General features: G+C 43.7%; 1 protein-coding gene across 2 annotated transcripts in view; it reads left to right on the forward strand.

Moving 5' to 3' along the window:
- The window catches only part of PPP6R1 (protein phosphatase 6 regulatory subunit 1), a 178414-nt gene that overhangs the window by 88479 nt on the left and 67236 nt on the right, over positions 1–22699 (forward strand). For both annotated transcript variants that reach the window (XM_033960861.1, XM_033960863.1), the window contains exon 16: positions 221–278. In XM_033960861.1, the coding sequence (XP_033816752.1) occupies positions 221–278 (58 nt within the window). The remainder of the gene's footprint in view (positions 1–220; positions 279–22699) is intronic.

Raw genomic sequence — 22699 nt, forward strand, 5'->3', positions numbered from 1 at the left:
TTGCTTGGCCGTGATTAAATATTGAATATGACAGTGATTTTGGTAGTCCATCCCCCACAAAAAACCCAACCCAAAAGACTTGTGTTTATTAATAGAAATTCTGGCTCATTCATATCGCTGCTTTCAGCTTCCCAAAATGGACTTCCTCTGTTATTACAGTCACTTTGGGGTTTTATAGCAAACTATGAACATAAGAATTGTCAACCTCTCTATCTTTCAGTGCCCCCTTCGACAGGACGGCAAGCATAACCTTCTCACTGAATGCGGATGATGAGAGCGTGAGTATTTGTGCCATTCTTAGACAGGTTCTGCTACTCACAATACTTCCCACAGTATGTGAGTCAGAAGAAGCTATGACTTAGATGGGAGTGACCAAGCCACTAACCACTGATTTAGCTACTTAGGACTAGATTCACTAAGCAAACCGATCATGTACCGATCGGTTTGCGAGCCCTTTGCGACCCGATTTCCCTCCGACCGGATTCACTAACCTGTGTAGCGATTCCATCCCGATCCGTACATGCAAATGAGGGGAATCAGCATGCAAAGCAGGAAGGACGCGATTACACTTTTTTCCCTACACACCAACTGGCTGGCCAGTCAAGAACAAGCGACTGGTGAGGACCAGTCACTTGTGTGAAAAACTGCTCTGCCCCAGCTCTTCTTTCTCTGCCTCCCCCCGACTCTCCTGCTCTCTGCCGCCCTTCCCCGCAGTGCGAGCCCATGGTTTTAAAGTGGGGCCGCACTGCGGAGAAGTGTGGCAGAGATCAGGAGAGTAAAAAATTGCTCGCCCCCCAGCCCAACACTCCCCCTCCTCCTCCATAGGCCTGTCACCAACACGGCCCGCACCCCTGACAGGCCAACCCCTGGTCGGGCCTGGCCGGCCGGATCCACCCCCCTCCCTGTACCTTTAAAAACGTTGGGAGCCGAAGGGGTGCCCAGTCCCTCCTGCTCCTTAGGCCTCCAGTGATCTGATCTTCGGGAGCAGGAAGAAGCGCAAAATCCTCCTGCTCTGCCGAGCCGCTACTCAATACCGGCCTTAGACCATGCCCCAGTGCATCATCTGATGCCTGGGGAAGGCCTAAGGCCCTGATTGGCTGAGGCGCCTCGGGCTCCTTAGCCAATCAGGGACTTCCTCAGGGAAGAGTCTGCATCAGGGCGTGGCCTAAGGCCATCATTGCTGCGCAGGAGGCTGGAGAAGCAGAAGGGACAATTTTTCAAGATACGGGGAGGGGGTGGGCTGGGCCTGGCCATCTGGCCTGCCTAGCTTAAGAACATAAGAATTGTCGCTGCTGGGTCAGACCAGTGGTCCATCATGCCCAGCAGTCCACTCATGCCCAGCAGTCCCTTAGGTCAGAGACCAGTACCCTAACAGAGACTAGCCTTACCTGCGTACGTTCTAGTTCAGTAGGAACTTGTCTAACTTTGTCTTGTATCCCTGGAGGGTGATTTCCCCTATAACAGCCTCCGGAAGAGCGTTCCAGTTTTCTACCACTCTCTGGGTGAAGAAGAATTTCCTTACGTTTGTACGGAATATATCCCCTTTTAACTTTAGAGAGTGCCCTCTCGTTCTCTCTACCTTGGAGAGGGTGAACAACCTGTCTTTATCTACTAAGTCTATTCCCTTCATTATCTTGAATGTTTCGATTATGTCCCCTCTGTCTCCTCTTTTCAAGGGAGAAGCAGCCCAGTTTCTCTAATCTCTCACTGTACGGCTACAGGGAGGGAGATGGGACGGGCCCGCTCAGGACAGGTTTGAGTTGGCATCTCTCCTGCCTTTTGTTCAGCGGGGCATTGGCGCGAGGGGGGTATTTTTTTTTAGAGGTTTGGGGAAGGAGGAGGCACTTCGGGGGTGGGGGGGGCTTTTTTATTTTTAACCGAGCAGTTATTTTGCATGTATAATACACGCAAACTATCTGCCCGATTAAAAATAAAAAAGCCAGCAGAAGCCCTGACAGCAGTGACAGGAGGCTGCTTCTCCTGTCAGGGTCTGTGCATGCTCCAGGATCGCTCTCTAGCGATCTGTCCCATGGGTGGGGGGCGTATCAACGATCATCCCCATTTGCATGCAGGCCTTTTGTAAATTCGTCGGCCTGCATGCAGTCGGAAATGGATCGGAGACAGAATCGGGGGTTAGTGAATCTAGCCTTTAGAACAGATGAACACTTGGTAGATGGCGGGATGTTGGAGCCTGCTGTCATGTTGACATGCTTGCATTTCACAAAGCAGAACAAAGAAAAATCTAATGAGTCTGCAGTAAAAGAGCACCAAAAACGAGAAAGAAACTGCAGATGGAAATGTACAAGGACAGGCATCTTTATTAAAAAAACCATATAAATTTGTAATCCTTTACAAATGACTCTCAAATACATGGAATATGGTCCGTATATGAGAATCATTTTTAAAGGATTACAAATTTATATGGTTTTTTTTTTTTTTTTAATTCTTTATTCATTTTAAAACTTTCATCAAGTGTACAAATATTCATAATAAACACAATTAGTCTGAGCACTTGAACATCTTATCATTATAACTTATAAGTAGAAATGTAACCCTCACCCCACCCTCCCTCAAATCCCTCTATTCATTATAAGATCATATATTTGAAACCCTCCCCCCACCCAATACTAAATGGTGTATAATTAATAGAAAAATGGCATCTAATCATGACAGAAAGATATTAATGGCTCCCATATTTTAATAAAATTTTTATAATTTCCAATCTGAGGGAAACTGGAAAGAGCACAGGAAGTATCAAAAAGAATGTCACCGTGTGGTTCGAAAAGCCAAAAGAGAGTATGAAGAGAGACTAGCCAGGGAAGCACGAAATTTCAAACCGTTCTTTAGATATGTTAAAGGGAAACAGCCGGCTAGGGAGGAGGTGGGACCGCTGGACGACGGAGACCGGAAGGGAGCAATGAAGGAAGAGAAAGAGGTCACGGAAAGACTTAACATGTTCTTTTCGTCTGTATTTACAAGCGAAGACACAACCAACATACCGGAACCCGAACAAATCTTCAATGGAAATCAAGCACAAAAGTTAACATCCATGGAAGTGAGCCTCGATGATGTGCGCAGGCAGATAGAAAAACTAAAAACTGACTAATCCCCAGGTCCGGATGGAATCCATCCAAGGGTTCTGAAGGAACTAAAGGAGGAAATAGCAGAACTACTACAGCAAATTTGCAACCTATCTGAAAACAGGTGTGATCCCGGAGGATTGGAAGATATCCAACGTTACGCCCATCTTTAAAAAGGGATCAAGAGGTGACCCGGGAAACTATAGACCGGTGAGTCTGACCTCGGTTCCGGGGAAAATGGCGGAAGCACTGATAAAAGAAAACATCGATGAACATTTTGAAATAAACGAACTTCTGATATCCAGCCAACATGGTTTCTGCAGGGGAAGATCGTGCCTGACTAACTTATTGCACTTCTTCGAGGGAATTAACAAACAGATGGACAGAGGAGACCCATAGATATCATATACCTAGATTTCCAGAAAGCCTTTGACAAGGTGCCTCATGAACGTCTACTCCGGAAACTGAAGACCATGGGGTGGACGGAGATGTGCATAGATTGATCAGAAACTGGTTAGAGGGTAGGAAACAGAGGGTAGGAGTGAAGGGCAACTACTCGGACTGGAGGAAGGTCACGAGTGGTGTTTCGCAGGGCTCGGTGCTCGGGCCGCTGCTTTTTAATATATTCATAAATGATCTAGAAACAGGAACGAAGTGTGAGATAATAAAATTTGCGGACGACACCAAACTATTTAAAGGAGCTCGGACGAAGGAGGAATGCGAAGAATTGCAAAGGGACTTGGACAAACTAGGGGAATGGGCAGAGAGATGGCAGATGAAGTTCAATGTTGAGAAGTGTAAAGTATTGCATGTGGGAAGCAGAAACCCGAGGTACAATTATACGATGGGAGGGATGTTATTGACTGAGAGTACCCAAGAAAGGGACTTGGGGGTAATGGTGGACATGACTATGAAGCCGACGGCACAGTGCGCAGCGGCCGCTAAGAGAGCGAATAGAATGCTAGGTATAATCAAGAAGGGTATTACAACCAGAACGAAAGAAGTTATCCTGCCACTGCACCGGGCAATGGTGTGTCCACATCTTGAATACTGCGTCCAGTATTGGTCACCGTACCTTAAGAAGGATATGGCGTTACTCAAGAGAGTTCAGAGGAGAGCGACAAGACTGATTAAGGGGTTGGAAAGCCTTTCATACGCTGAGAGATTGGAGAAACTGGGTCTCTTTTCCCTGGAGAAGAGGAGACTTAGAGGGGATATGATAGAGACTTATAAGATCATGAAGGGCATAGAGAGAGTAGAGAGGGACAGATTCTTCAAACTTTCAGAAAATAAAAAAACAAGAGGGCTTTTGGAAAAGTTGAAAGGGGACAGATTCAAAATGAATGCTAGGAAGTTCTTCTTTACCCAACGTGTGGTGGACACCTGGAATGCGCTTCCAGAGGACGTTATAGGGCAGAGTACAGTACTGGGGATTAAGAAAGGATTGGACAATTTCCTGCTGGAAAAGGGGATAGAAGGGTATAGATAGAGGTTTACTGCACAGGTCCTGGACCTGTTGGGCCGCCGCGTGAGCGGACTGCTGGGCGTGATGGACCTCAGGTCTGACCCAGCAGAGGCATTGCTTATGTTCTTAATATAGGGTGGTGGGCGGGGAGAGAACATAAGAAGCGCCATCTCCGGATCAGACCTTCGGTCCATCAAGTCCGGTGATCCGCACACGCGGAGGCCCTGCCAGGTATACACCTGGCTTACCCTATAGCCAACCATATCTCTATATGCCTCTCTCAAGGAGATATGCATCTAGTTTGCCCTTGAAGCCTAGGACTGTCGATTCTGCAATAATCTCCCCTGGGAGAGTATTCCAGATGTCAACCACTCTCTGTGTGAAGCAGAACTTCCTGATATTAGTCCTGAACTTGCCCCCCCTTAGCTTCATTTTATGTCCTCTTGTCCGTGTCAAATTGGACAATGTAAATAATCTTCTCTGCTCTATTTTGTCGATTCCTTTCAGTATTTTGAAGGTCTCGATCATATCCCCACGCAGTCTCCTTTTCTCAAGGGAGAACAATCCCAGTGTTTTAAGTCGATCTTCATATTCCAGTTTCTCCATACCCTTCACTAGTTTAGTTGCTCGCCTCTGCACCCTCTCCAGCAGTTTTATATCCTTCTTTAGGTAGGGAGACCAATGTTGGACGCAGTATTCCAAGTGGGGTCTGACCATTGCCCTATAAAGCGGCATTATAACTTTCTCCGATCTACTCGAGATTCCTTTCTTTATCATGCCCAACATTCTATTTGCCTTATTTGCCGCTGCCGCGCATTGTGCCGACGGCTTTAGGGTCCTATCTATCAGTACACCCAGATCCCTTTCTTGTTCACTTTTTCCCAGAGTTGCACCTGACATTCTGTACTCGTATTCCTTATTTTTACTGCCTAAATGCATTACCTTGCATTTCTCCACATTGAACTTCATCTGCCATTTCTCCGCCCAGTTTTCTAACCGACACAAATCGCTCTGGAGTTCCTCACTGTCCTCCTGCGATCTGATTGCCCGGAGTTTTGTGTCGTCTGCAAACTTGATGATCTCACTGGATGTTCCGTTTTCCAGGTCATTGATATAAATATTAAAAAGGATCGGCCCAAGTACCGAGCCCTGGGGTACACCACTAGTCACTTTCTCCCAGTCGGAGAACTTCCCATTTATGCCCACTCTCTGCTTCCTATTTTCCAGCCATTTGCCTATCCATCTTTGTATATCTCCCTCTATGCCATGGCTTTGTAGTTTCCTGAGAAGTCTTTCATGTGGAACTTTGTCAAATGCTTTCTGGAAGTCCAAGTATATTATGTCCACCGGCTTTCCACTATCAATTTGCTTGTTCACGGTCTCAAAGAATTGGAGTAAATTCGTCAAACACGATTTCCCTTTCCTGAATCCATGTTGACTGGGTTTCATCAAGTCGTGTGTGTCCAAGTGCTGAACTATGCTATCCTTGATCAATGATTCAATCATCTTGCCGGGGACAGACGTAAGACTCACAGGTCTATAGTTGACCGGTTCTCCTCTCGATCCTTTTTTGAAAATTGGCGTGATGTTCGCTTTCCTCCAGTCGTCTGGTATCTGACCAGTTCTGATTGACAGGTTTGCAAGTTTTTGCAATAACTCTCCGATTTCAACCTTCAATTCCTTCAAGACTCTCGGGTGAATTTCATCCGGTCCAGGGGATTTGTCACTTTTAAGTTTGTCGATCTGGTAGTATATCTGATCTAAGTTCACTTCAACTGTGGTGAGGCTGTCCTCTATTTCTCCTGTAAACAGTTTCTCCGCTTCAGGGAATTTAAGATTTTATTTATTCATTTTTGAATTCTTACAACAAGTGAATTAAACATATTATAATCAATTATCATATGACACTTGTATTTACCAACAAATCTTCTTATAATATAAAATAAATCCCCCCCTTTTGTCAAATTCCCTATTTCCATATGATATACATTCCCCATCCCACCCCTATATATCTACTACCAATGTGCTAAGATATCTGATCATTAGAATAATTAGTCAATGGTTCCCAAATTTTTTTGAAATTATGAAGATTCCCTTGTTGTAACGCTAATACCTTTTCCATTTTATATATATGACAAACTGAGTTCCACCAAAATGTATAATTTAATTTAGTATAATCCTTCCAATTTTGAGTAATTTGTTGCATGGCGACCCCTGTCAATATTAATAATAACTTGTTATTATTTGCAGAAATCGGACTCTTTCTCATTGCTGTACCAAATAATATAGTGTCATATGAGAGTCCTACATGGTTTTCAATAATTTATTAATTTGGGGCCAAATTAGTTTCCAAAAAGCATTTACGCAGGGACAAAAAAAATTAAATGATCTAACGTCCCTACTTCTAATCTACAATCTATTGGATCTAGTGCTATCTATCTTTTGTAAACGCGTAGGGGTCCATAAAACTCGATGTAACAAAAACATCCACGTTTGACTCATAGATGCTGACCTTGTAGACCTTAATCTCCAGGACCAAAATCGTGGCCATTGAGACGCAGAAATTGTCTGTCCAATCTCAATACTCCAAATATCCCTGAGAGGGAATTTAATTAATTTATATGTGTATGATATTATTGTAGAATGTTCAAGTGTTGTATGAATGTCTTTCATATGGTTCTTTTGTGCACTTGTTGTAAGTTTGAAAAATGAATAAAGAATTAAAAAAAAGAAATTTTTGAAGGTCAGATGTCTTATATAATTATTTTTATTTAATGTTTTCTTCTGAAATGAATCTCTTGACTTTTTGAAAGCGCACTAAATCTTTGGATGTACAGTGGTACCTCGATTTACGAGTGCACCAGTTTGCGAGTCTTGATTTTGACTGGAGTTGCCATCCAACATATTACTAATAATTAGAAAGATCATAGTAGGCTTAATTTTAATTTTTGGTGGAATTCAGTATGTCATATATATATAGAATGGAAAGATCAATAGCGGTACAGAATTGTCCTTTTTCCATTTTCTGAATGAATTTTTCTTATTGCCTATCGCTTCCTTCACTATTTTAGTTATCCACGCCGGGTCTTTTGTTCGACTCTTGTTGCACCCTTTTCTGAATCTGGGGATATACAGATTTTGCGCCTCGTTCACCGTGTCCTTGAAAAAGGACAAGGCATGTTCCACCGTCTGCCATTTTTTGGAAGTGTTCCTAAGTTTCTTCTTTACCATTCCCCTCATTGCTTCATAGTTTCCCTTCCTGAAGTTAAAAGTTGTCGCTATGGTTCTCTTTCCTTTCAGTATTCCTAGTTCCACCTTGAACTTGATCATATTATGATCGCTGTTTCCCAACGGTCCCACTACTTCCACTTCCTTTCCACTTCCTTAGTCCATTTAGGATTAGGTCCAGAGTGGCATTTCCTCTCGTTGGTTTTCTAACAAGCTGCTCCAAGAAGCAATCTTGTACAGCCTCCAGAAATTCTGTCTCCCTAGTGCATCTTGAGCTTCCAAGACTCCAGTCTATCCCAGGGTAGTTGAAGTCTCCCATAATAACCATGTTACTGCTTTTGCATTCTCGCTTCATCTCGGCTTCCATTTCTTCATCGATATCTCCGGTTTGTCCGGGTGGACGATAGTATAGGCCTATCTTTATTTCAGGCCCTTTCCTTCCTGGCATTTTAACCCATAGTGATTCTAGCTTGTTGGCCGTCTCTGCTCCATTCTCGTCAATTGTATGCTTTCTTTTATGTATAGTGCTATTCCACCGCCTTTCTGTCCTGACCTGTCCTGGCGATAGAGCTTGTACCCCGGCAGTGCTGTATCTCATTTGCTTTCCTCATTCCACCATGTTTCAGAGATTCCAATGATGTCTATGTCCTATGCAATGGCCATGGCTTCTAATTCCCCCATTTTGTTTCTTAGGCTCCTTGCATTAGTATATATGCAATTTAGCTCCTGGAATTTTGTTGCCTTCATTTCCTTTCCCTGTGCTTCGGTCTTTAGATTCTTCTCTTTGGCTACAATCTTTCTACCCTCCTCTTCTTGGTTAGTCGACTCCTGTAATTTGTCCCTTGTTTCTTCCCAGCCTTTTTTCCCCTTAGTATCTTTACAGGATACCTTCTTCTGAACCATCAACGCTTGGTCGACTGTCGGCTTTCCCCTTCTTCTTAGTTTAAAGCCTGTTCTATTCCTCTCTTGACGTTGTTTGCTAGAAGTCTAGTTCCCGCCACGCTCAGATGCAATCCATCTCTCCTGTAGAGCTTGCACTTGCACCAGAACATCGTCCAGTTCCTCACGAAGTGGAATCCTTCTTTCTCACACCATCTCCTCATCCACGCATTTATTGATTGTAGTTCATCTTGCCTTTTTACATCTGCCCTCGGTACCGGTAGGATCTCTGAGAACGCTATCTTCTGGGTCCTCATTTTCAGCTTCCTTCCCAAAATCTTGAACTGTTCTATCAGCGTGCTTCTTCTGTAGTCCCTCCTGCTGACATCATTCTTCCCGATGTGGATCATTACTGTGGTCTCTTCCGTCTCTGCTCCTTCCAGGATCTTTCCAATTTTGTCCACGATGTCCTTGGTTCTCGCTCCTGGGAGGCAGGTCACCAGTCGATCCTCTCTCCCTCCTGCTATGTGGCTGTCCACATGCCTCAGGATCGAGTCCCCCACTAGGATCGCTGACTTTCCCTTCTTCAATGTTCGCTTCGGTCTCGGGTCAATGTCCTCGGTGTGCTTTGCTCTTTCTTCCTCCGGGCATCGATTGGCCAATTTCTCTCCCTCGTGTGTTTTTCCTCTGTGGGTGTCTTCTTTGAGGTCTTCTGCTTCTTGTTCTCCCTTCGATGTTGGTGTAACTTCTTCTTTCATCTGAAGTTCGTTCTCTTCCACCCTCTTCTTGTATGCTTCCTCAATGAATTTCTCAAGTTCCCTGACTTCCTCCTCGATGTGTCTCTCGCTCATGAAGTCTTCAGCTGTCCTGATTGGGTCTTCCTTCTAGCTCCTGTATCTTGTCCTCTAGTCGCTTGACTTCCTTCTTCAAGCTTTCCAACTCCTGACACCGACCGCATACATACGACTGTCTCCCCGAGGGGAGGTAGTCATACATATGACTGTCGGTGCAGAACACTGGAAAGCTCATCTTCTGGTTTCCCTCTGCTTCCATAGTCGTTCCTACTTTAAGATAACACTTAAGATTACGTGTTCCTTGTGTGCCTGCTTCCTTCTGCGCCTTCTTGTGTGTGCTGCCTTCGCTCTACCTTACTATACTTTGTTTGTGTGTTTGTTCCTTGTGTGCCTGCCTCTTTCTGCGCCTGCTTCTTGCCTTACTGCCGCCTTCTTGTGTGTGCTGCCTTACTGCCTTCTTCTTGTGTGTGCTGTCTTTGCTCTACCTTACCTTACTGTTGCTTGTGTGTGTTCGTCCTTCTGCCCCTGCTTCTTCCGTACCTTTCAGTCTTTCCCTGGTGCTCCTGGGTGTAGTAACTTGGCCCTTCGCAAAGGCGCTCTTTGCCGAACGGCTGGTCGCCGTTGGCCCCTCCCCCTTAAGGGGGAGTCCGGCACTGCCTCTGATGCGGTGGGGGGGGGGCGGAGCGAACTCTCACCGCTTCACCGAGCCTGGTTTCCTCCTTGCTGCTGCCTGCCTTCTTCGGTGCTCGGCACCGACGCTGCCTTCCTCCTCCCTGAGCCATTCCAAGTACAGTGGTGCCTCGCATAAAGAACGCCTCGCACAGCGAACGCTGCACACAACGAACTTCATTTCATGATTCATACAACGAACTTCGTTTCACACAACGAAGTCGCCCGAGCTTCCACGATCGCTGCCGATGTATTGCATCCTTCCGCGCAGGCACTGCAGGCAGTCGTTAGTCACTGCGCTTAACGCGTTTCACATAACAAACTTTTCGCATAACAAACTTGCTCCTGGAACGAATTAAGTTCGTTGTGTGAGGCACTACTTATAACTAATCTGGAGCATTATTAAAGAGTTCTGGGAGGATCCAATACATACCCTGGCGTAAAATATAGGCTTGATGATACCTATAAAAATTTGACCCCACCCTCCTCAATTGGCTTTTGTAGAGATACTAAAGCGATTCTAGGTCTTTTACCCAGCCAAACAAATTTTGTAAGAATACCTTTAAGTTTTTTATAAAAGGACCAGTGTTCCCTCTAAGCGGGCGGGTGTTGTGAGCAAACTTTTTTCACTGTGAGCTAAAAATATCGGGCGCCAGCAAGTTATGAGCCAAATAAATATGTTGCTTTCTACCACAGAACTTCCTTACGTTTGTATGGAATCTATCCCCTTTCAACTTTAGAGAGTGCCCTCTCGTTCTCCCTGCCTTAGCTACTAAGTCTATTCCCTTCAGTACCTTGAATGTTTCTATCATGTCCCCTCTCAATCTCCTCTGCTCAAGGGAGAAGAGGCCCAGTTTCTCTAATCTTTCGCTGTACGGCAACTCCTCCAGCCCCTTAACCATTTTAGTTGCTCTTCTCTGGATCCTTTCGAGTAGTACCGTGTCCTTCTTAAAGTACCAGTGCTGGACGCAGTACTCCAGGTGAGGGCGTACCATGGCCCGGTACAGCAGCATGATAACCTTCTCTGTCTCTTCAGTCCAGCATCTGCCCCTTCCATTCACTGTCTGTCTTTCCCTGCCATCTCTTCTCCTGCCCCCCCCCCACCCCCCAATTTGGTCTAGCATCCATCATCTTCCTTCTGTTCCCCTCATGGTCTGGCATCTCTATCCTTCCCTCCCCCCTGTGGTTTTTAGCATATCTCTCTTCTCATTTCCTCCACTCAGATCTGATCATTCTCTGCTCTCTCTTCCCTTTTCTTCTCTGGTCTTCCTTCTCTATTTTCTGCCTCCATCTAAATTAAATTCTTTCTTACTATTTAGTCCCGTTTCCCTCTTTTCACTGTGTCTACACACAGCTTGTCACCCCTTTCCCTCACCCCTCCATTATCTTACTATTTTCTTCCCCCTTTATTTATCTCCTCCTTCCATCCAGTATGTGTTCTTTCCCCACTTCCATTCAGCATCTGCTCTCCCTTCTCAACTGACATCCATCTGCCTTCTGCTCTCTCTCCCTTCTTCTCACTTCCATCATCTGTCCCCTTCTCTCTCTCTCTCATCTCCTCCATTCCATCATCTGCCCCTTCTCTCTCTCTCTCTCTCTCTCCCCCCCCCCAACTTCCATCATCTGCCCCCCTTCCCCTCACCTTTGTGGGTCACTTTCTTTCCCCTGAGGGTGGCTCATGTCACAGGGGAAGCTTTGGCCGAGCAGAACCGCTTGATTGACAGTGGAACTTACTTGATTGATGTCGATGCTGGGGCCCGTTGCCGTTTGAAGGAAAAAAAAAAAGGTGGAAAAAAGGAACCTGTAAAGGCGAGAGGAAGGGAAACCTCCAGGACAGCTGCTTTTTGCCCTCCTTCAGCGGCCCAAGAGTTCAGACCAGCAGCGGCAGCTCTGTATGCTTTTAACTTCGGCACAGAGCTGCCCCTAATCAATAGTTTAGCGCGGTTTCATGAGGCAGCCTCGGGGCCTTTGATAGCCGGCCCGCTTCGATGATGCGATGTGGGCCGGCCTAGCAAAGGCCCCGAGGCTGCCTTATGAAACCGCGCTAAACTATTGATTAGGGGCAGCTCTGTGCCGAAGTTAAAAGCATACACAGCTGCCGCTGCTGGTCTGGAGGTGCGGAGACAAGGCAGGAGGCAAACGCGGTGGAAGGCAGGAGTCCCGGCGAAGGCAGGAGTCCCGGCACAGCGACTGCAACAGGAAGTTGCAAGTCAGCTGACGCCGGCCTTTCGTTGCGGCGGGGACCGAATCCTTCGCGGACCGGCAAGATTTTGTTTGCGGACCGGCGGTTGAAGAACTGTGCTCTACACTGTGTGCGCTGTGACGAGAAACTTGTGTGCTGCGAGGTAATATTTTGTGCGCCAACGCACCCCAGCGCAGCTTAGCGGGAACACTGAAAAGGACCCATGAAAAAAAATTAGTATCATACTCATTTGATAGCAAACTACAGGCAAAATCATCATTTTAATCGTTTGGACTTTCCCCCACCAAGAAAGATGCAAAGGATTCCATAGCTCGCACATTTCTGTTATTTTCGTTCTCTTTCAAAGTGTCTTCCAGAATATTTTTTATCATTATACCCAAATATTTTAAGCCATCTTCTTTCCAAGTAAAAGAAAAAGAATCAAATAAACCTTTAGTATAATACACATTAAGAGGAAGAATTTCTGATTTACTCCAATTTATTTTATACCCTGAAAATTTTCCAAAAGTATCAATCAATTCTAACAAACATGGAATGGTAGATTCTGGATTTCTCAAATATAGCAATATATCATCTGCATATGCTGACACTTTGTATTCTCTTTCAGAAAAAATAATACCCTGTATCCCCTTTGCTTGTTGAATGGCCAATAACAAGGGTTCTAATACAATATCAAAAAGCAAAGGAGATAACGGACAACCCTGTCTAAACCCCCTCCGCAAAGTAAAACGATCAGAGAAATTGTTAATATACAATCTTGCAGAAGGGGAGCTATACAAAGCTTGAATCATTTGTATAAATCCTGAACCAATACCAAACCAATCCAATGCTTGATACATAAAAGACCATTCAACTCTATCAAATGCTTTTTCCGCATCTAAAGAAATAGAAAAGGCCGGATCAACAACTTCCTTAGATAAATTTAACATATGAAAAGCCAATCTAGTATTATTAGAGGAATGTCTTTTCGCAATAAATCCAGTTTGACGCATATCAATAATGAAAGGGAGAGCCTTGGCTAAGCGCAAAGCCAATATCTTAGCCAAAAGTTTACTTTCAACATTTATTAATGAAATAGGCCTGTAATTTGAAACCAAAGTAGGATCTCTATTTGGCTTTGGTAAAACAATTATTACTGATTCAGCCATAGCACCTGTAACACATCCCTTAGATAATTGGGACTGAAATAAATTTAGCAATTGGGTAATAAAATAATTTGAAATGACTTATAAAATTCTACTGTAAAACCATCCCCACCTGGAGTGGATCCAACTCTAAGAGACTTCAACGCTGTTTCTAATTCTTTTAATGATATTGGATCATCTAAACTTCTTTTTATATGATCAGGAACCTTCGAACCAATAATTAAATTAAAAAAAATCTAAACCATCCTTTTCCCTACCAACATAAGATTCAGAAGAGTATACTTAAAATACACTCAATTTTATTATGTATCACACCTTTCTCATCTTTTATTGCAATAATTTTTGTTCTTCTTTTCTTTGCTTTAAGGCAATTAGCTAATAACCTACCCGCCTTATTTGAATTTCCATAATATAAAGTTTGCTGAGAAAAAAGATCTTTCCTTATCAATTTTGATGCTAATTCATTATATTTACCTTTTGCTTTTAAAAGATCTTGTAAAGTATCATGCTCCCATTTATTAATCAGTTTAGCCTCCAGAACTTTAATTTCATTTTCCAAATTAGAATATTGATTTTTAATTTGTTTTCTAACATAAGCAGAATATGAAATATTACCTCTTAAAGTCGCCTTAAAAGCATCCCAAACATTTTCCATAGAAATTTCATCTGATAAGTTATACTGAAAAAATTCAGTAATTTTTATTTTTAATTCGTCTAAAAATTTTGTATCTACAAGCAATGTATTATCAAATCTCCAAATAGGGCTACTATACTCTTGCTGATCCATTTGAAGTTCAATCCATACCCCGCATGATCAGATAAAATAATGGGGTCTATGGAAGCTTTAATCACTTGTTGAACTAAATGAGTTGAAACTAAAATATAATCAATTCTAGAAAAAGACTTATGAACCTGTGAACAAAAGGAAAATTCCCAATCATTAAAATGAAGAATACGCCAAATATCTTTTAAATCACATGAATGCACCAAATTATCTAACCCTAATGATTTTATATTTCTACAAGGTTTTTTATCCAATAATGGATCCATAACAGCGTTAAAATCTCCAACCACAACCAATTTGGAAGCAGCCAGTGGGAGTAACAACCTTTGTAATGACTTAAAAAAATTCATTTTGATTCGAATTAGGGGCATATATATTAAACAAAGCCAGGGTATTATTTCCCAAACTCATCTCTACGTGCACCCATCTACCCTTCGGATCTGAACCTATTAGTTTAAAATTTGCTGAACACTTTTTATTAACAAGAATAGCTACCCCTGCTTTTTTCCCAACTGCAGGAGCAAAAAAACAATGTTTCACCCAACCTTCTTCCAATTTTTTTGATTCCATTATAGACAGATGAGTTTCTTGAATATAATAGATATCCGCATTCTGCTTTTTTAAGAAAGCTTATCCCAGGACAAGCAGGCAGCTATTCTTGACTGATGGGTGACGGCACCGACGGAGCCCCGGTACGGACAATTTTAGAGTGATTGCACTCTAAGAACTTTTTAGAAAGTTCTAGCTCGGCCGCACCGCGCACGCGCGAGTGCCTTCCCGCCCGACAGAGGCGCGCGGTCCCTCAGTTTCTTAGTTTCCGCGGAGCTAAGAAGACGCGTTTTCAACGGCTGTTGAAAATTTTTTCCTACTTGCCTTCCCGCTCGCGTAAACGTTTGGCTTATTTGCCTTTTTTCTTTCTTTTATTTTGTTTAAAAAAAAAAAAAAATCTTTCCAATTTTTTCTTCAATTTCGGTTTTCCCCGGCGGGGCCTTCTGCCACCATCGAAGCCTCGGCCTTCGATTTGGCGGAAGCCGTTTTTCCTTTCATGCCCCCTCAACCGGGTTTTAAAAAGTGCCAGCGGTGTGCTAGGCCTATATCTCTCACGGACCCACACAACTGGTGTTTACAGTGTTTGGGTCCTGAGCATCAGGCCTCCTCTTGCACCCGCTGTGCTACTCTGAAAAAACGAACTTTAAAAAATCGCTTAATTCAACAGCGATTGTTGTTCGGTGCCGAGATGTCCGACCCCGTTCCTTCGACTCCGGCTTCGGCACCGATTCAGTCGGCACCCTCGTCTTCGACGCCGCGTGATTCCACACCGGCATCCCAACAGTCAGGTAAGCCGGCTAAGAAGCCTTCCCCGCTGGAACGTCTTCCGGCCTCGAGTGCAGTGAGCCCAATCCTGCCGCCGGTTCGACGCCAGCGGAAGCGCTCCGCCCCTATAGAGGTGAGTCCCTCGACATCGGGCTCCTCATCTCCGGGGCGTCGAGCGGCACCGCAGGTACCGCAGAAGAAAAAAGCGGTACCGGTGCCATCCCTCGATGACCGCATTACGGCCATCCTTCAGGTGCAGCTGAAGGAACAATTAGAACGACTCCTTCCTGCTATCATGACACCGAACCTTCCGGTGCCAGTTCGCACCGAGCCATCGGTACCGGTTGTTGAACAACCTGTATCGGTACCGATTGTGGAACCCGTTTTAACCGCTTCCACTGTTTCGGTACCGCTTCACCTAACCTCGTCGGTATCGATGCCAGTCCTTGCACCGGAGCCGAGAGCTCACCATCAATCGGTGCAGACTTCGGCACCGGTGCGTCCGATAACTTCTCCGGACACGGTATCGATGAGGTCGGGTAAGTCGATGCGCAAAACCCGACACATGCAAACGTCGACACCTGAGTCTCGGGACCATTCTTCCCATGTAAGGGACCCTGATCTGTGGGGAGACTCAGAGGAACCCTTTCTTTCTGAAGGAGAATGTTCCTCAGAGGAGGAGGATTCGGCTGTCCCTGACCCATCCTCCAAACAGGCCGCTTCCTCTTTTTCTAGTTTTTTGAAAGAGATGTGTGAGTCCTTGTCCATTCCTTTGGAGGCTGAATCCAAAAAGTCTAAAGCTTTTTTGGATGCCCTTGATTTTGATCAGCCTCCAAAGGAATTTTTGAAACTTCCTCTTCATGACATCCTGAGGGAAACTTTCTATAAGAATTTAGAGACTCCTTTAACTGTCCCAGGGGCCCCACGTAAACTGGATTCTCTATATAAGGTAATTCCCATTCCTGGGTTCGACAAACCTCAACTACCACATGAATCCTTATTTGTCGAATCCACCCTTAAAAAGACTTCAGGAGCCAGTGTATATGCATCTGTCCCTCCTGGCAGAGAAGGAAGGGCCATGGATAAATTTGGTAAGAGGCTCTACCAAAATGCTATGTTAGCTAATAGGGCTAGTAATTATGCTTTTCATTTTTCTTTTTATTTAAAGCATCTCCTTACCACCATGGCTTCTTTCGAGAAATACCTTCCTTCACGAAAGCATTCCGCTTTTCACACATGCTTGTCGTCTCTTCTCCAATTGCGTAAGTTTATGGTGAGATCCATATATGACACTTTTGAACTTACATCCAGAGCGACAGCAATGTCAGTAGCTATGCGTCGTTTGGCCTGGCTTCGGGTATCCGAGCTTGATGTTAACCATCAAGATCGGTTAGCCAATGCCCCATGTCTAGGGGATGAGCTCTTTGGGGATTCCATGGACTCAACCACACAAAAGCTCTCTGCTCATGAGACGCGCTGGGATACCCTGCTCAAAAATAAAAAGAAGCCTCCTCCGCCAAGACCATACAGGCAGCAGTCGGCCTATCAACGCCGTTTCACAGCCCGTCCATTGCCTACCACTGCTCAACAACCTAGGCGTCAGAGACAACAGCAACGTCAGCCTCCCAGACAACAGCAACAGCAACAAGCTGTAAAACAACCTCCTCAGCAAAAGTCACAGCCCTTTTGACTTCATTCTCCGCAGTATAGCCAGTATCCCTATTCCTGCTCTCCTGCCTCAACCCATAGGAGGTCGACTTTCTCTGTTCCTCAGCCGGTGGGAAGTAATCACTTCGGACCAATGGGTCCTCAACATCATCCGCCACGGCTACTCTCTCAACTTTCAGACTCTCCCACCTCAAAGCCTGCCAAAAGAGTCTGCTTTGAACAGTCCTCAATCAGCCCTCCTTATTCAGGAGGTCCAATCCCTCCTCCTTCTGAACGCTATAGAGGAAGTTCCTCTAGATCAAAAGGGGCAGGGATTCTACTCCCGCTACTTTCTAGTTCCCAAAAAGACAGGAGATCTCAGACCCATCCTGGATCTTCGCGATCTCAACATTCATCTAGTAAAAGAAAAATTCAAGATGCTTTCTTTAGCCATCCTTTATCCCCTTCTAAATCAAAACGACTGGCTATGCTCCCTCGATCTCAAAGAGGCTTACACTCACATACCGATCAATGTAACCTCAAGACCATATCTCCGATTCATGATCAATCATTGTCATTACCAGTACAAGGTGCTGCCCTTCGGTCTTGCCTCATCTCCAAGGGTATTCACCAAATGTCTCATTGTGGTGGCGGCTTTTCTACGCTCTCACCACCTACATGTATTTCCTTACCTGGACGATTGGTTGATCAAAGACACTTCTGCCCAAGCGGTCCTTCTGGCCACCAACCAAACCATCCAGTTTCTACAACTTCTGGGATTCGAGATCAATCTACCCAAATCCCATATCATTCCCACTCAGAGACTTCAATTCATTGGAGCGATCCTAGATACACTCCTCATGAGAGCTTTCCTGCCATCCAATCGTCTTCAGACCCTTCAGTCTCTATGTCACCAGGTACTTCCTCTGCCGTCCATCTCAGCAAGGCAAATGATGGTGCTCTTGGGTCACATGGCATCCACAGTTCATGTCACACCTCATGCCCGTCTTCACCTGCGCACTCCTCAATGGACCCTTGCGACCCAGTGGTCCCAAGCGTCGGACCCTTGCTCACGACACATATCTGTGACATCATCTCTTCGTCAGTCTCTGCAATGGTGGTTGGTATCCTCAAATCTATCCAGAGGTCTTCTGTTCCATCAGCCTCCTCATCAACTAGTCATCACCACCGACGCCTCCCTGTATGCATGGGGAGCTCACTTGAACGAGTTCCAGACTCAAGGTCTTTGGTCAGCCCAGGAGAGGAAACATCAAATCAATTTCCTGGAACTCAGAGCGATGTTTTACGCCCTCAAGGCCTTCCAACACCTTCTCTTTCCTCAGGTCCTTCTGTTGTGCACAGACAATCAGGTTGCGATGTACTACATCAACAAACAGGGTGGGACAGGCTCTCGCCTTTTATGCCAGGAAGCCCAGAAGATCTGGACTTGGGCCATAGATCATCATCTCTTCCTGAAAGCTATATACATTCAAGGGAAACAGAATTCCTTAGCAGACAAACTCAGCAGAATTCTCCACCCTCACGAGTGGACACTCGATCCCGTAACTCTGCACTCTATCTTCAATCAATGGGGCACTCCTCAGATAGACCTCTTTGCAGCTCCTCACAATCATCAGCTGCCCCTATTCTGCTCCAGACTTTACTCTCCACACCGTCTAACAGCAGATGCTTTTCTCCTCGACTGGTCGAATCTGTTCCTGTACGCCTTCCCTCCTCTGCCTCTCATGTTGAGAACCTTGTTCAAGCTCAAGAGGGAACGAGCCACCATGATTCTGATTGCTCCGAGGTGGCCCAGGCAACATTGGTTCTCCCTTCTACTTCAACTCAGTTCCAGGGAACCTTTTCTTCTTCCTCTGTTTCCTTCGCTGCTTACGCAACAGCAGGGAACCCTTCTGCATCCCAACCTCCAGTCTCTACACCTGATGGCTTGGTATCTCTCGGGCTGAATTCGACTGATACTCTTTTATCTCAGCCCGTTCGTTCCATTCTGGATGCCTCCAGGAAACCAGCCACTCTACAATGTTACCATCAAAAGTGGACGAGGTTTTCTTCCTGGTGTCTTCTTCATCATCTTGATCCCACTTCCCTAGCGGTGGAGACGTTGTTGGATTATCTTCTTTCTTTGTCTGATTCTGGCCTGAAGTCCTCTTCCATCAGGGTACACCTCAGTGCCATTGCAGCTTTTCATGAGCCAGTCCATGGAAAACTTCTTTCAGCTCATCCCCTGGTATCCAGGTTCATGCGCGGGCTTTTCAATGTGAAACCACCTCTTAAAGCCCCTCCGGTTATCTGGGATCTCAATGTGGTTCTTTCAGCTTTAATGAAGCCTCCATTTGAACCTTTAGCTACTTCTCCTTTCAAATTTCTCACTTGGAAGGTACTTTTCCTTATTGCTCTTACCTCTGCCAGGAGAGTCAGTGAGCTTCATGCACTGGTTGCAGATCCACCTTTTACGGTCTTTCATCATGACAAGGTGGTTCTGCGTACACATCCAAAGTTTCTCCCCAAGGTTGTCTCGGAATTTCATCTCAACCAATCCATTGTCCTACCGGTTTTTTTTTCCAAAACCTCATTCTCATTCTGGGGAACAAGCTCTGCATACTTTGGATTGTAAAAGGGCTCTTGCTTACTATCTGCAGCGTACGAAACCCCACAGATCAGTTCCCCAACTTTTTCTGTCCTTTGATCCGAACAAATTGGGACGTCCTGTTTCTAAACGCACGTTGTCTAATTGGCTAGCAGCGTGCATTTCTTTCTGTTATGCTCAGTCCGGACTGACACTGGAAGGTTCTGTCACGGCCCATCGAGTCAGAGCAATGGCAGCATCTGTAGCTTTCCTCCGTTCCACTCCTATTGAGGAAATCTGCAAAGCTGCTACTTGGTCCTCAGTTCACACTTTTACATCTCATTATTGTCTGGATGCATTCTCCAGAAGGGATGGTCACTTCGGCCAATCTGTATTACAAAATTTGTTTTCTTAATGGCCAACCTTCCCTCCATCCCTCTTTTTGTTAGCTTAGAGGTCACCCATCAGTCAAGAATAGCTGCCTGCTTGTCCTGGGATAAAGCACAGTTACTTACCGTAACAGGTGTTATCCAGGGACAGCAGGCAGATATTCTTGCGTCCCACCCACCTCCCCGGGTTGGCTTCTTAGCTGGCTTATACTAACTGAGGGACCGCGCGCCTCTGTCGGGCGGGAAGGCACTCGCGCGTGCGCGGTGCGGCCGAGCTAGAACTTTCTAAAAAGTTCTTAGAGTGCAATCACTCTAAAATTGTCCGTACAGGGGCTCCGTCGGTGCCGTCACCCATCAGTCAAGAATATCTGCCTGCTGTCCCTGGATAACACCTGTTACGGTAAGTAACTGTGCTTAATGTTTTTTTCCTTTTGATCTGGTGATTGAGGCCATTCACATTCAGAGAAAAAATTTTAAAAGCCATCATAAAATTTATAATTAAAATAACATATCAAAAATAAATTATTCAAATTATCCCAAAAATCATGAATAAGCACCATTTTCCTAAAATTAATTTTTTGAATCAACCTTGTACCCAATACCCAAACCCACCCTACCCCCCCCCCCCCGCCTCCCCTCATATACCATTGAGAACTTAAAAACGCACATTTGATAGCAGGTACAGCTCTCCACAAGCTTAAAAATAAAATTAATTTTATCAATATAATAAGCCTTAAAAAATTCTAATATTAAAGGACAAAAATCTTTCACTATAGCAAAATAAGATAACAAATAAAATCCACCCATATAAATATATATGAATGCCCTATTAAACCCCACCACAGCTATAATTTCATATATAAATAATGACAGATAAAAATGATGTATTTAAAAAGAGAATCATGTATACTCTAATCATATCCCAACCATTCATAAATATATTTAAGGAAACTATTGCTAGTTATTAAATCACAAAAAATATAACTCCACCAAATTAATTATCTTCTATCAAAAAGAAAATATTATATTCACATAAGTTTAATATGAAAATAAAAAATTTTTCCCTATTATTTCCTTCTCTCTTTTAATACCATCTTTTACATATTTATTAAAATAGTATATTTCACCATCTCGTATTCACATATAATGAGATAGTAACACCCACCCCATTAGAACTATACTTCTCAATATATTATATAAATACCTATGAAATAGTTATCAAACCATTTAAACACCATATAAGTGAGAATCTGCAATTGAAATTCTCCCTGAATACACAATCCTAGAACCAAATTATTTTCATAGTTCAGAACTGAGAATACTACGGCATTTCCCCACTCTCATATACGCTGTCTTGACTTTTTGTATATCAGATCTGAACTACTTTTAAAAGCACTATAAAATGAAAAAGAAAAGATAAATCAAAACCGGCCACCAAATTTGGAAAGACCGATTTTATAGTAAGTAAATAACTCTAGCGACTCCATATGAAAAACAGAAAAAATATAACCAAAATATAAATTAGTAAAAAATTGAGAGCCGACTAATACATATTCTAAAATAGCAGTCACAGAATTAACTTCACTTGTTAAAAAGAAACAATATCTTGTAAGAATAACCTCATAGACAAATAAGTTCCATAAGAATGTTAACAGAGTACCATCCAAATCTTCCTACAGTGCTATCCAAAGAACTCTCACGAATGTTTTCTTATATTTTTCCAAATCCTGGCGTATGTACTACTTCCGTTCTTCCTTTGACCCGGAAGAACAGAGGCAGTCTTTGGGCGAAACCATTAACATCGGAAGCATCATATGACACCGCTTTCAAAAAGAAAAAAAACCAAGCATCATTCAATAGAATTATATCAAAGTAAATTTCACTACATCTTCCATAACGATGACTGAAGTTAATACATTTTTTAGCTGATTATTGGTATACTTCCTGTGGACTTCAGCAACATGAACTTGGACTGTTCCAATATTGTTAAAACACTGCATTATGAATACAGATCGCCAGGATCCAAGTAAGAAAAACAAATCACATTCAATTGGAAAAAACATGACAGATTAAATTATACATTCAGGTGGAATTCTGTATGTCATATATACAAAATGGAGCTCACTATAGCAACACAAAAAGGACATATAGATAAATTTCAAAAAATATGGAGACCATTAACTGAATATTGTAAAGAATGATTAATTTTCCCATGTATAGAATTTGATTAGAAGAAAAAGGGATCATATCTCTAAATATTATATAATATATTAATACTTGATTTATAATATGAAATATGGAAAGAATAGCATTTAAAAATTTTATTCATGTATTACTGAATAGAAGGGAGGGGGGAGGGGATGGGATATTATTATATTAACTAAGAATTATATAAATTTAGTTTTCTGAAATATTAGTATGAATTTATATTGTTGATGTAACATATGAAAATGAATAAAGATTTCTCATTCAGTATTGATAGGGAGGGAGGGAGGGAAGATTATTATATTCAATA

Source organism: Geotrypetes seraphini, chromosome 10 (genome assembly GCF_902459505.1).
Source record: "Geotrypetes seraphini chromosome 10, aGeoSer1.1, whole genome shotgun sequence".
Taxonomy (NCBI): Eukaryota; Metazoa; Chordata; class Amphibia; order Gymnophiona; family Dermophiidae; genus Geotrypetes; species Geotrypetes seraphini.